Source organism: Lycorma delicatula, chromosome 8 (genome assembly GCF_047948215.1).
Source record: "Lycorma delicatula isolate Av1 chromosome 8, ASM4794821v1, whole genome shotgun sequence".
Lineage (NCBI taxonomy): Eukaryota > Metazoa > Arthropoda > Insecta > Hemiptera > Fulgoridae > Lycorma > Lycorma delicatula.
In genome coordinates this window covers 63,029,285-63,044,939 of record NC_134462.1, presented here as the reverse complement: position 1 = coordinate 63,044,939, position 15,655 = coordinate 63,029,285, and the positions used below count along the sequence as shown (strand labels likewise).

The 15,655-nt window shown below is 28.9% G+C and overlaps 1 protein-coding gene and 1 long non-coding RNA gene across 2 annotated transcripts in view; one reads left to right on the top strand and one right to left on the bottom strand.

The window, feature by feature from the left end:
* The window catches only part of LOC142328916 (uncharacterized), a 219,848-nt gene that overhangs the window by 118,166 nt on the left and 86,027 nt on the right, over positions 1–15,655 (bottom strand). The gene's annotated exons all lie outside the window — the stretch shown is intronic.
* Positions 13,892–15,655, top strand: part of LOC142328915 (inhibitory POU protein-like) — a 184,738-nt gene continuing 182,974 nt past the window's right edge. The window contains exon 1 of the mRNA XM_075373081.1: positions 13,892–14,053. Coding sequence (XP_075229196.1) covers positions 13,892–14,053 — 162 coding nt within the window. The remainder of the gene's footprint in view (positions 14,054–15,655) is intronic.

Below are 15,655 nucleotides of genomic sequence, written 5' to 3'. Positions count from 1 at the left end.
ATAGCCAATCGTGTCACATATACAGTAATAATGGCAGGGGCTGTGTTGGTAGAGTCATTGTCCCACTTCTTAAAAAATTAAAATATATATATATATTTTACTATTTTATTTTTAAAAACGAACAAATTATATTTTAATTCAACAAAGCAGATTTTCGGATTTGGTTAATTTTATAGAACAAAAAAATATTGAAAAATTTTTGAATAAAAAGTTTCACTTAACTTCTTTCTTCAGCCAAGTTATTAACTTTATTTATTGAAAATCTTATTAATATGAATTTTTATACTATTAAAAAAACAATTTTTTTAATTTTGAAATTCCACTCTTCAAAAAAAAAAACTGCGGTTTTGTAAATTTTACTTACCCGTTAGTTCACTATAGTAAGGAAGAACATTTATGCTGATCTTACCAAAATTCACCTTCCCACTTTTGTATTTACTGTATTATATTTTTACAATCGACTCAGGGGTCATGAAACAAAAAAGTAAGGGTAAGCACAGCAAAAAAAAAAAAAGCTGATAAAACAGTTCCAGGACTTTCCTGGAACGCGGGTTTAGCCGCGTGACGGCTAAACCCGCGTTCTACAATGGGAAAGTCTTACAACTGTGGGTTGTTTCTGATGCACGGCTTATACATCCCCAAAAAATAAGACCTTAGGCGAAATCTCGAGATACTGAGGGTTGACCTTGCTCTACTGCCTTACCCCCTTGACCTTTTAGGTTGAAAATTTAATAACACTATTGTCTCATATATAAAAGTATTTTTATAAAGTTTGGTAAAACTCGGTCCGACACCAAACATTCACGTACATACGAACAATCCATTCGGTTTTTTTAATTTTTGAGGTTAAACTATACATAGGCGGGAAAGTAAAACTGAAGCAATGATTTTATCAGAATAATTAATAATATTAATAATATTATTAATAATAACAGCTAAAAGTTATTGTAAGAGGGATTACTAATGAAAAGTTAAGTAGAAAAAAAAGTTTAGTATATTGAAAACAAAATGGGCTTAAAATTAAGAATCTGTAATAATAACCTAGTTTCATTCACATCAGATCGCTTTGTGCATTCATATTCAGCAAGAAGGAAATAATAAATATGCGATAATAAAAAAAATACAAAATGCCTCATACAATACAATAAGCATTTAAAACATGACATAAAAAATCAGAATAAATAATTGTTGATCGGTTAATTGACTAACGTAAACTGAAACTGCCTGACGGGCAATCCAGTCTTGGTCGGCATATCGTATTGTTACATGACGCTGCATGCACGTGTTATAGCCAAACACACGTGTCAGCACATGACACGTGACCTACACTCAAGCCGGAAGCTATTTGTCTGCGTGATTAGGCGAACGTCCCCGTACTTCTATTAGGTGGCCGTTTGTTAACCGGTACACAAGTAGTACTGCTGTACAGCCCTTCGAACCCCTTACAATTAAACCCCTTTCAGATTGTCCGAACCCTTACGAGGGAAATTCACCTAACATTTTGATAAAAAATGATTATTTTTTTTATATCCATATTTTTAAGGTTTTTTTTTCAAGTTATAATAACAAAGGGGTAAATATTTTGATTAAATATACTCTCTTAAGAAGTATAACTTAAGTTCTTAAGTTCTCAATGAATAACCAATTCTAGTAAAATTTCTTAGTGCATACAATACCAAAAACACAATTAGTAACTAACTGCCTGTAATAATTTCTAGTATCATACATTTTGCGAAAGAATTATAAATTAAGAAAAATAAGCATTAATTTATGCAATTTTATGTAGTTTTGATGATAGTTGTATACCGTAAACTCCAGAAATTAACTGGATCAATTTTTACAAGACTTTTGATTAGTTCTCAAGTAGTAAACAAATTACTGTCCTCTAACGAAATAAAAAATATATTTATGTAGCTAATATGGAAAAAATTTTCATTGTTTTATTTTTATAATAAATAAAATAAAATTATTATAATTTGCACCGTTGCTACGAGATAAAACGAGGAATTATTTAATTAAAAGAATATTTAGTAGAAAACATGTTACTCTGATTTAGTCATTATCGAAGTGAATAATTTTTTGTACAGTAAATTAATGAGCGTTGTTTAGTTACAGTTGACAAAATTATTTAACAAAATCATGTGTAATGAAACACAAACCATGTAAAATTTTCGCGGCGATAGGACAAAATTTTCTAGCAAAAAATATATTTTATTTTAAATAAACTGCTTATCTACAGAGTTTTCCTTAAACCTATCGGGACATAATGGGGATTATAGGTAGCTAAGTGGTACGACGAGAAATTGCAATATTGAGATAATTTAAAAGTTGAAAAATAAATTTATGAGGATCAACAGAGGCGCCGTGGTTTGTTAGGGGTAGAGAAATTCACGACTATCTAGGATTACCTTCTTTTTAAGAATAAAATCAAAACATTGGCTCTCGGTACAAAAAGAAAGGTTAGATAAACATGTAAATTAACCGGCAGTAAATCTATTGGACGACATCGGCGACTAAAACCACGTACTACTAAAGATGGAAGATGTAACCAGAGGGACCTGGGGAAGGAACATTATAAAGACAGTCATCGATTAATATTAATTTACATTTCTTTAATTTAAGTAATGATAATTTCACATCTTACATAGAACGAATTTCACTTGGTCGGCAGACCGGTGCAGCTGCGAGGCTTAACGCACAGGGCTCGAGATCCAGCCAGACCGTCACAACACAGCATTTTTAAGATAGAGGTGTGATTTTGCAAAAAACAAATGATCTCAAGAAAAATATAGCCTTAATTATGCGAAATCTCGAGTAACTGAGGGAGATATTGTTCTATCGCCTTATTCCCTTGACCTTTTCACCTTAAAATTTAATGGCATTAATATCTCATATATAAAAGTAATTTGACCAAGTTCCATCCGGACCAAGTATAAAGTTAAACGGAAAAAAATTTAATATATTGAAAACAAAATGCGCTTAGAATTAAAATTAAGTTTAATGCATTAAACTTAATTAATTAATATCAACTATAAACACATCGATTACTTACTTTACATCGGAATTAATCTAAAAGTAAAATCCTTTTAATTTTTAAAATCATATTTTACTCGGTTAACTGTAATAAATATCCGCTTCATTATTTTCTATTGCTAGTAATAAAACCTGTATATAAGAATAAATACATACCATACTAAATAGATGATAATAATGAATAGAGTTTTCATTTTTATTCGTAGAAGTGTGGCAAGGAAGGATATACGGATACGGAACAGTTTAGCGCGTTGTGACCGCTCGGCATCCGCCTGACACAGGACGTTAATAATGCAAACAGTATACCCGCTAAGCCGATGTTTATAATGTCCACAACAGTTTTACCTATACTCTGTTGTACAGGACTACGTTAGTTCGTCGGAATGCTGTAATGTATAAACGTACATTTTACCTATTTTATACATTCAGTAATCCTGATATGGAAGTCCCGTTGACTTTAGGATGTATTACCGCTGAAAACATTGGTTTTATTACTATTATAGTTATTTTTATTAAATGTTTTTATTTTGATATGAATGGCAATTTACAGAAAAATTATCTGGTCAACAAAAAATTGTTTAACGGCTTTAATTTTTTTGTTAAATTTATATCATTGGTCTGAATATTTTTTTAAATTTAAAATATTAGATAATTTAAATCTTGTTAAAGACAAGAGATAAATATTAAAAATTAAAAAAAACACGACCGCCAAAAAAAGAACATTGCTGACAAACATTGTATATGGCAATGTAGTATATCTTTTTTTCAATTTTTTTAAATTTATTAAAATTTATATATATATATATATATATATATATATATATATATATATATATATATATATAGAGCCTATGACATTCCCCGTAATATAAGGATTACTTATTGTTAAAATCAATATTTTAATAAATAGTAAAAAAGTAAAGTATAAAACGGGTAATTAAGGAAATTGATGTTTTTTATCCTTATAAAACACCATGAATGTTTATATAAATTTATGTTATTTAAAATGCTATGTAAATTACTTCATAAAAATATATACTGTTTTAAGTTTAATTTCCCCAAAGACGGTTCGACCATGAGAAAGTTGTAATGTTTATACTCATAAGAAAATATATTTTCTAGTATAAGCATTAATAGATTTTCCTACTCTTAAATGCCTTATTAAGAGACAAGTTCAATCGATTCGAAGAAAATAAATTAAACTTCAATTACAATGTTGGATTGTACTTTTCGTTATTTTTTCAAAATTATTTTGTTGTATTTTTTCTAGTAGATTTAAAAAAATATTTAATTTAAAGAAATATTATTAAATTAAATACAAACAAGCACTAATGCAATAAAAAAAAAACATACGTACCATGACGGACGCATAGAAGGAACTTTGTCATTTCTTAATTTATATCCATAGAAACTTGATTAACAATTTTTAATTTCATCACCACAGAAACGTGAAAATTTCTTTTTCAAATTTTAGTTTTTTTATGTTTTTATTAAGTAATAAAAGAAATAGTTTATTGCATATGGGAAAAGTGTTAGATTCACTTATAAAAAGTTTAGTATTTTAATGTTCAGTGGCGGGTTGTAGCTAAAATTAGTGAAGATGCTGTTCCAGAAAACGTTTTTCTGGGACTTTTCAAGGCCTTGGTTAAAGTTTTCTGCAAAATAAAAGAACCGAAAAAAATGAATCAAATAGAATAGGTGGAAGCAGGATAGTAATCTAATTCTACACTTTATCACATTCAGGAATATGGTACACATACATAATAAAATGCTAGTACAGAATATTTTTGAATGTTATTAAATAATAACTTGTCCGCTTAAAAACAATATAGTCCAATGATGCTTAATTTAAATTTCTATGTACACAGAAACAAATACATAATTAGTTTCTACTAATTACCTTCTCTTTCGCCCTTCCAACGTGTTTTTGGACAGATTTGGTAATCAAAGAGCCCTTACTTTCCGCCATCTTCTGAAAAAAACAACTAAACCACTTTCATATTCCTTCCACATACTAAACTTGAAATCGGAACGAACAAGGAAAGTTCCATACACACACGGATTAAAAAAATGACTACCTTCCACCAGCACGCCAGGGTTGACACTGCGGGAACGACAGTGCTGTCTCTCTCTCTCTCCCTCGCAGCCTCGTGTACAACTTCCTATGGGTGCATGCTCACAACAGCCAAAAACCACGCCGCTGGAACTGTGAAGCGCATAGTTCTATATAAAGAAAGATTTCTGTATCTTTTCATAAAATGGGGGATGACTACTGTCATTAAACTTAAGGATTATAGTCGTAATTGTACAAGTATAAAGAAACAAAGAAAAAAGGACTATCAAGTGGAAATAGGGGATGCTGCAGTTCCACAGTGTCTATATGCGAGCCACCACTGGTAAAAATACAATAAAATTTTAATATGTATCTACAGATTTACAGATAAAAAACTTCAAATATAAGATTCTTAAGTTTTATTCTAATTACAGTTTTTATTTGTAAACATTATTCCGTAGAAAAGTTAAAGTTTACATATATTACACAGGACCTACTTCAAAGAACCTTGTAGTTCCAGTTTTATACATAAAATGAATTTATACAATTTTAATTATTAATCAATGAAAGGATTAAACAATGGTAGGGGACTACCCCCTATCAGTTGTTAGATATGTAATGATACTTTAATACATGCAATGACACCTTAGATGCGAAATTCACTCACTAATCGTAGTGATTTTTGTCAATAATAATAATAATAATAATATTAAACTATAGCCAGTTCTATTGAATGGTAGGTATTGAATGAAGATATTTATATACCCACGATTCCGTTTTGTGGTTTCCAAATTACTTATGGTTTCAGAACCAATACGGTAGCGTGACAGGCGATATTACGCGGCAAATTATGTTATATTTAAGATAATGGATTGTGTAAGCGTTGCTTTAATTGATGAAGACGTGCTATGTAAATTGATATTATAAAACTACATAAAATATGTAAACAATATTATAAATATTGTTTGTGTATTGATATTATAAATTAAAACAGCATATGAAAATACATTTTTTCTTTTTTTTGGAAATACTTTTTACGAGTAATTACTGCACAAAGTGAGTTGTGTGGGTTATATAACTTAATTTAATGTAAGGGAGAAATGTCAGTAAAATTGAGAATATAGCATTTTTACACGATGACACCTTTTAACCGATAGTGTTCGTAAAATGTTTGAAAGGAATCGGGGGTTAGTTTTTATTCAAAAACTTTTATCAGTTTGTATTCAAAATGTTAAAGGATAAACTAACAAGGTTATATACAACACTGTATTTACCTCTAAAAGGAATCGGAAAAAAAATTCACTTATACGTTTTTTTAATATACCTGGCTTGGGATGATTATTGTTTTTATGGATTAGTATGTTTGACTTGATGTTACATATATTGTGAGGTCGCTTAAAAACATTATTTATTTTATTATACTTATTTGTCTCACAAATTATGTATTTACAATCTGTTCCGATTAAGGAACCACATGTAAATTGCATTATAAAAAAACACGTGAAGAGGACTTTCAATTGAACTCGCAATAAATCGTACATACATAAATAAACATATGTATAAACTACATATACAAAAAAAAGCACACCTGCATTAATTGGGAACACAAAGATTCAAGAGATCACAATAATCTAGTGAATAAACAAACCGATAAAGAATCCATGACATTATTAAAAAATATATAAATATAAACAAAATAGTAGAAAGAAATTAGTAAAGATGTTTATCACATATGTGATACCCAACCAGCTCAATTATCACTCTAATATCCAACGTCCAGCACGTGTTGGCGTTTCAGTCGCCGGAAATGTTCACTGTTGTCTAGGAGACTAACTGTTCAGTTCGTATGATTGTCTAACCGCTATCTGTAGCTTAAATCAAACCTTTTGATCTCGTGACAAGGCAATCCAAAGTAGTCCTGAATTTTCTCACTCCGAGGGTACCACGGTGCCTTCAGCATTATGAATACGGTAATAAGTTTTACTTAAATGAAGATGGTGTAAAACCATTCCAAAATTGTAAAATATCGTATTAGCTACTAATTTTTGTTTTCATAAATATTTGGTTAAGTGAACAAAACCTAGATGGCTCTAACTAACCATCCATATTTTTCTCAAATTCAGTTGAAAGAAAAATGCTGGTTTTAGCTAGATAGAACTAAGTTAGTTTAGAAGTATTCGGGAAAACTTAGGAAATTTCTTGGGTTAGAAGCTTAGCTAGAGCTAAGTTTTTGGCTTTCATGTCGTAAGTTGTCTGTCCTCACTCCTATTTCTGTTATTTGTACACGGCGATTTGACGACCGGCTCATTAATATCGCCTCATACTCATCCGGACTGTACAACGCTTGCTTTGGCTATTTTATTTGTTATTTGATCTTAGTTGAAGAAATATAATTTAGTGATAAAAATGATGGCAGTGAAAGGTATTTACACAGGTCACTAATTATTAAACTTTTACGAGAACACCAACAATAATTGAAAAATCCAAGACTTCGACGTCAGTTAAAACCAAAAAGAAGCTTGGAAAACTATAAGCGAGGAGTTGTCAGCTGTTGGTAAGGAAGTGATAACTGTACAACTAAATAAATTGCTGAGCAATATGAAGAGTAGTGTTAAAATGACACTACTCAGTCATTCATTAAAAACATCATTTCTTGGGGTTTCTGCGCCCCTTAAGAGTTGTAGCTACATTTTCACATTGCTCTTCTTCAATTTTCTTCTCATGAAAGACATAATTGTCATGTTGTCATACATAGAAAGACATAATGTTGTCATACAAAGACATAATTGTCAAAAGCAACACCTTGAGCACTTTTTCCAAAGATACGCGGACAAAATTTCCCAAAATGGGAAAACTTTTTTTCAACTGCCCGAAACATTTTTCAATGATGACTCTTTCTTTGGAATGGTGCAAATTGAAATTTTTCTCTGCTGCTTTAGCAGGTGGTTTGAATTATTTTATTAACCACGGAGATATTATTGTGGCCGGAGTCACCAAGTAGAAATGCTTCACCATTAAAATGACATAATTCCCCTAACAGGGCTTCACCATATTCCTGCATCATGAACATTCCCTGGCCATTCTGCACCTACACTCTAATCTTTCAAGGGCGTCACAAGTATCCTGGACGTTAATACTAACATATTCTTTTCGATTTATATACTCATCCCCATGTAATTTGGGTTTTTTATTTTTACGCGTGTGCAGTCCGAGCACCTATTACATTCGGAAAATTTCTTTGCCAGAGAACTTTCGTTTCATTTACTTCTGCTGATGTTGCTGAAAAGTGGATCTATTTAGGAGATTTGTCGATTATTCGATCCATCTGTGTAAACAAACATTTTTTGGCAATTCCTGATTGAAATTCTGGTTTGGCAACAAAACGTAGAAATATTTCCATTTCCTTTCTTCGAGAAACAGCTCCTCCCCGTGTATGTGTCTCATTTGAGAATTCAGAGGCTAAGTAATCCACACTATCAGACTCGAATCTTAATTATTTACAATTGTAAAGAATAGTGTCCCCCCATTTTTGTTTCCGCACATACATAAACTTCACCATGGCTCGAAAAAACTAACGACTAGCTTGAAAGATAGCATCCCCCTGACCTGACTTAACAATCCCTTAGAAACTGCTAACAATAAAAATTAGAAGTTTCTCTTTATTCATAAAAACTTTTAAGCTTCAGCTAGAAACCCGGAAAAATCTAGAAATTACAAAGCGTAGTTACATCTGAGTTTTTAATCACTCTAAACTTACCACTTTCTTAGAAAAAGGTAAGAGTTAGCATCTGCTAGGTTTTATTCACATCACCAACTATTCTGTTTATTCGATAAGATAGACGAAAATCTATAAAACGGGAGGATAAAAAAAACTAAAAATTAGAACAAATTTATAAGAAACTTCTGGTCCTATTTACGAAACCAAATTAATTAAAAATTTTTAAAAAAAGCAATCAATTATATTCTTCCGAAATTTATACCAGTAAAGATGAATAATAAAAAAATAAGGGAAATTGTATGTAAACATAGTATCTACCAAGGAATTCTCATATTCTGCGTACCTTACATTATTCATTATACCAAACATGCCTATATGTTCGATTATTTGCACTATCAAACACTTGTAAAAATTTAAATGATGAAACTTTTCATATCTTAATTAATATAATGTGTTTTATTTTGTTATCTGAAAACAAACGATATCTACTGATTATATTCTTGACAAACTGTATGCGTTAGCGAACTAACGATTACATCGAATATCATTAATCGATAAGGTGAAAATAAAAACCGAAGAAAAACGAACTGGGTGTGTTCCTGATTATTTAAGAAACAGAACTAACATCCTTTCTTTACCTAAGATATTATTATAAGTCATTATCAAATTCATATTAGAATTACTGAAAGAAATAATATAGGAAAATCGTTTTTATAACGAAATTAAAGGTTTCATGATATCATTGGTTTAAATATTAACCGATTATATCCAGGGTGATATTACTTCAAAAAATGATCTTTCGATATAAATAAAAATCTGTAAAGTTATTTATAACGTTTACACATCCGTCACATATACTAACTGGACTGATTATTTCAAGTAAAACAGGATGAGAAGTTCTCAACAGTTCATTTATGGTTCATCCTAAGCTAAATATAACAAAAAATGAATTACAATATAAAAAAACTATCCTAATAATAAGAGAGAATATTGATTTCTGTATTATCGATTGTAAAATAGCGATGATCCAAGGAACTTTAAAAAATCTAGAAATTTATCAAAAAGAGAATAACTTTTTTTTATCATAATTCGTTTATTTACACTTTATGAAGGGTTTCCAGTGAATCCCCTCAATAAAATATACACATACATAAAACAATAGTTAATTTGCATAAATGCACTTGCATAGATTTACTTTATAAAATGTACAGAAGTTCGTACAACTGTTAACAAAAAATCAAATAATATCGCTAGATAAAGGAAACGAAAAACAAAACAGTAACATAGGAAATAAATAATTTATTTATCAATGTTGGTTAATGATAATGATTAAAAGAAAGAAGTGTTTTTTTTTTTTTTTTTTTGTAAAAAATCATTTGTAACATTCAAACAAAACAAAATGGTTTAATTTTGATGTATAATCTTAAAAAAATGTAATAATTGTTATAATGGGAATTTCATTAAAAGAAAGGTAATTTTATAGTTTGATTATTTTGTTAATAAGAAACGAACGGGAAAAAATGTCAATAGTAATGTTTTATTGAATATGGAAATAAGGTTTGTATGAAAAATATTCCAGGCGATATTTCATATTCTACATTTAATTTATTAAAAATAATACATGATAAAAAGCAGATGATTAATTTTCATTTTATTTCTCATAATGAAACCAATTTATACAAACAAATTTCCGAATGAGCTTCTTTATTAGCGTAATTTTTACTTAAGTTCAACATACAAAACATGTGTATTTCTACACATTTTTAAAAATACGTCCTTATTTTTTACTTTTAAGAACGTAAATGAGAAATATTTTTAAAAAATTAAAAAACTATTCAACAAAACATTTAAGCACACAAAAATTGGACTTAAAGGTAAGTTTGGTGATTATTCTGGTGAAATAAAGAAAACAAATTAAAAAAACATAGTAATAAAAAATATTAACAATTCTTCATACATTGTATTATAATTATGAAATAGTATTATCATTTAAATAAATAGGTACATGGGGTCCTCTAGCCCGTTGTTTCTTAAATTTTTCGTTTAGAAAAATATTTCGTCATCGGTCAATTATTTTAATTAATTTTTTTTATATTATCAAACGTGCAACTTCTTCATGTGTAAATCAGAATATCCCTGAATTCGATTGTATTATCGATATTTGATAATACGAATATTAGCGTAAAATTCACGAACTGATTGGACAGCCTGAGTGATTTCTTTTACCATTGTATTTACCGAATTGGGTGTGCATAGAACAAATGAAAACTTTTTAGTATCTTAGATGTGAATTTTCAATAATATTTTAAGTTTTATTAAATTAAATTTTATAAGAAATAGCTAAATAGTTCTTGCAAATAAAATTTATAAACAGAATTTCTTTTTTTAATTTTATTGTAACGACAGCAACTTTACAAACTGTACAGCAAAATAATTAAACAATTAAAGAAATTAAATAGAAGAGCACTCTGTACAGCCAGACCATAAAGTCACCTAATTGAAACGATAAGGAAAACCAAGAATATTGTTCCTTAGCAATCTTGAAAAATCACTGATCGCATTTTACAATAGTTTTTTTAAAAATTTATTTGTCAAGGGATCTGAGGTTTAATTGACAATATATTTATTCTTTCTCTAGTTTATTTCATGAAAATTAAACGAAATTTTTCAATCAAAATTCATAAGATGGGAGCATTTAATTTTTTTATCGCATTATTTCTTAAGTAGTGAATATTTGAGTAACAAACAAAATTATGTTTTATTATCTGTATGATTCCCCAAAATGACCTGAAGATCATTTCTGAAGGTATCACAGAATTATTAGAAATAGTGTTCTAAAAGTAGGCAAGTTACATCATTTTTACCTACGGAATACTACTTTTTTGCATCTATTTGGTATGTGTAATTTTCATGTAAACATCTAAAAACCGTTCTAGATTTTTCGAAATTCAACCTTAAAAAGGGTGAGGAAAAATAATTGCAAATTTTCCTATTTCCGACTGTATTAAATGAGATCTAGACTGGAGCTTGCAACTACCTGAATATCTGAAACCCGTTTTCGGGTTTTTTCAAATTCGATTTTTTAAGGATTACACGGTTGAGCCACGTTATGTGGCTCAACCAACATAACCACTGTTACTGTATGTGCGACGCGATTGGCTGCACCTGCCAACACGATTTAAATACAACACGATTTTAAAATGGTTACATTATTATACAAACAAGTATGATTCTAATGAACCCATCAGGATTCAAGGGGCAGAGCCTTTTGGCTAGACTGGAAGGGCGAGCCATGACCGGCTAAATGGTAACTACGTATATAGCGCGGGCGAAACCGTGACGAGGAAACGCTAGTTATATATAAATTGCATACACTGGGTTTGTTTTCGTTGTATTTTCTTTACATATAAAACTGAAACTGAAGCCTATGATTTTAATAATTCAATTATCATTTTTCTTCAATATCTCTATCTGTACTTATTTTTTCCGTTTTTACTTGTAAAAAACGGAAAATGAACTTGTAAAATGATGAAATTTTTCTTGTTTTCAGACATTCCTTTTTGACGGGAAATAAATTTTTGCCATCGAATCATTCAAGATAAAAAAAATTAGAAATCTGAAATAAAATTTGTTTAAAGTTGAAGCTTAAAAACGTTCTACTGTGAATTGTAACACCGAAAATTTCTTAAGGTTTTAAATATATATATATAAACGTTTTATTAAAATGTATTATCGTTATTATAAGCGCTCCTCGTTGATAAATAAATAACTAAACAATTTATTCAGATTATAATATAAATGAACAAATTAAATAATTGTTTATATATTAAAAAAAAAACTACTCTTACATTTATCCAGGAATAATAGAAGAAAGCTGTGGAAAATCCTTGCAACAATAGTATACGCTGAAAGAATATGCGAAAAAATTCAGTTTTACTATCTATTTAGTATTATATATAAACTCGATAAATTTATTAAAAGAGTTAAAAGCTCAATAATGTAATAATTAAATGAAAACGTAATAAGTGGTTCTTTCTTTATAGGCCTAATTACGACGCTGTTACGATATTTATATAAATAAATATTAATTTATTTATCTTTTTGATAAATTTTAACACTAAGAAATGATATAACTTATAAAAAGTCAGTCGGCGTGAATCATATTTCCCAGCATCAAATAGTTGAAATTGAATATTATATAATTTATGATATTTTCGACTTGAGTATATGTAGGCGTATCGAATATTTAGATAATCATGATTAGCTTATAGACTGATTAATGCAGTTCATAACAAAACAGTGTGGTCTGAGTTTGTTACAAAGGAAATACATTTTATCATCCAAAAATAAACTATTTCCTAACAAGATACCGGATTAAAAAATAATGAAAAGATTCTTTGGATGAACATTGCCTCTATTTCTTTTATTTATTTTCTATTTTGAGTCTGGTTTTTTATCCTTCTGCGAGGAATAGAATGCTTTTATTATTTTTTTTCTTTAATAAATATTATTTTAAACATTTTAATTAAAAGAAGAAATCGAAGCAAGACAAAAAAAATCAGGCTGCAATATTTGAAGTAAATAACTTAAAAGATTACGATAAAAATATGTAACCTATCACCAGATATGTTATAGAACGGGGTAGGTTGAAGATTTATACTGATATGATGTGAAATAAAGTGATGAATTGTGTGCGCAGATTGGCAGAAAAGGGTAGTTGTAACATGATATCTATGATAAGGCAAGCGACACAAAAAGATCGGTCTAGCGCATCCATATACAATTCTAACAACTGTAAGGAAATTTACTCTGTTGTACCGTTGCAAATAATTTGTCAGGAAATAAATATCAATTAAAGGAAGGACAACAATAGCCCATATAAAGAGTAAATCAAATGTTCAATTAAATTTTCATCGTGTGGGTGGCGGTAGTTTGGAAATAAGGGGTGGGGGTAGTTTGGAATGGCGTGCGGGGGAGGGCCGACCGATGTCACGCATGCGCTACGAGGGTTGAACCACCCCCTAGAACGGCTTTTCGGTTTGTTCTGTTTGAGTGTTCGCTGGCTCTGGCTGCAGGATGGCCTAGTTATGGATCTTATGATGTATACCTCGGAGAAGATGATATCATACAGCTCGGAAAAAGTCAAATCACCGTTGCCGATCTCAGCCCCGGGTCCATGCTTCCCTGGCAGATATTCACCGACATATCGGGCTCCAGATCCGATGAGACGATGCATGCCAAATCCTTCGGTATGTACCTTATTTTTTTGTGTATTTATTTCAATGTTTTAAAAGTAATACGATGTATGTCAATATTGTAGTAATAAATCACTCGCAAACATAAAACGCACGATATTTCTTCAACGTAATACGTGTATCGGCATATTATCGAAAATAATATGCAAAATATCGGCATATTATTTTCCGTAAGATGAATAATAATTATTAATATCTAAACGCCTATCTCCTTCTGTTCATTAAATCATTTCACAAAAAAATCATTTTTTTTTACGATTTATAAAAGCACAAATAACATATACTAGCATAAAATTTAGTTAATGCCCCTAAATAACCAATTGAGCACTTAATAATAAATACTATTCAAATATCTTCTTTTTTATATATATAAGATTTTAATACTATTTTAAAACAGGTTAAAATGTACCAAATATTTTTTATGCAATTAATAAATATGATAAAATTATATTTCTAAGAGTTTTAAATTTTTTAAATAATTATTTTGGAGGTCTACGATTCTACTGCACTATTTAACCCTGAAATAATTTGTAAATACTATAAGTTATTCTACGGTCTAAATTAACAATTTATTAAAAATGTAACCTAAAATCAAAATACCTTTGTCCTTTATAACAAAACAAACAATCGTTTGTTTATATGATTATATTTTATTTTTGTAAACATATGACAAAAAAGTCTCTACATAAACTTTAAAAAAATTTTTTCTTATTTTGAAATTTGTTATTTCTAATTAAAACAATTAATTAATTATCATACAAATATATGTATATATAAAAACAAATTACTAGTTAATAATAAACTTAATAACCAAGAGTTATATTCAAACATAAATGCATCATATTACTGGTTAATAGTGAGCCAACGACTGGGCATAATTTGTAATGTAAAACAATTTTATATTATTTAAAAATAATGTAAAAGTTGAACAGCTAATTAAATTTTGATTGATTAACTTGGTCTTATTATATGTGACTAAAATATATTTTTTTTTAATTTTATAAAGTTTAAAAACCTTAAACTGAGTTATTAAAACTCAGTTTTAATAATTTTTAGATGTCATTTTATTAAGATAAAAACGTATTCATTTAACCAATTTGTTTTCTTAATACAGTAATTTAAGCTAAAAACTATGACAATTTTTTTTTAATATCTATTTTCTACTTTTTAAAGTTTAAATTACTTTTTTAAAACCTATTTAAATTTTTATTCAAATGAAGCGATTTCCTTTGGAAATTTATAGAAATATTTTTTTCTATATTTCCATGTCTATTTCATGCGTAATTATTTTGTTTTGAAAATTTATGACATCAGTTAAGCTCATAAAAAAAAAATGTTTAATTTTATTTTGATAATTTTATGAAACTCCTAAGCATAATGCAATACTCATAAATAAAATTGTATCTAAAAACAAAATTTTGAATGCTTGTATATTTTTACCAATATTTTTAAATAAATATTCTAAATTATAGTGTAAGAGCTTATAAATTAGGATTAGATGCTCACAAAAACTACACAGATAGATATATATTACAATAAAAACAAGAGTATAAGAATTACACTTATCTTTCAGATATTAAAAGCCGTTAATAATAT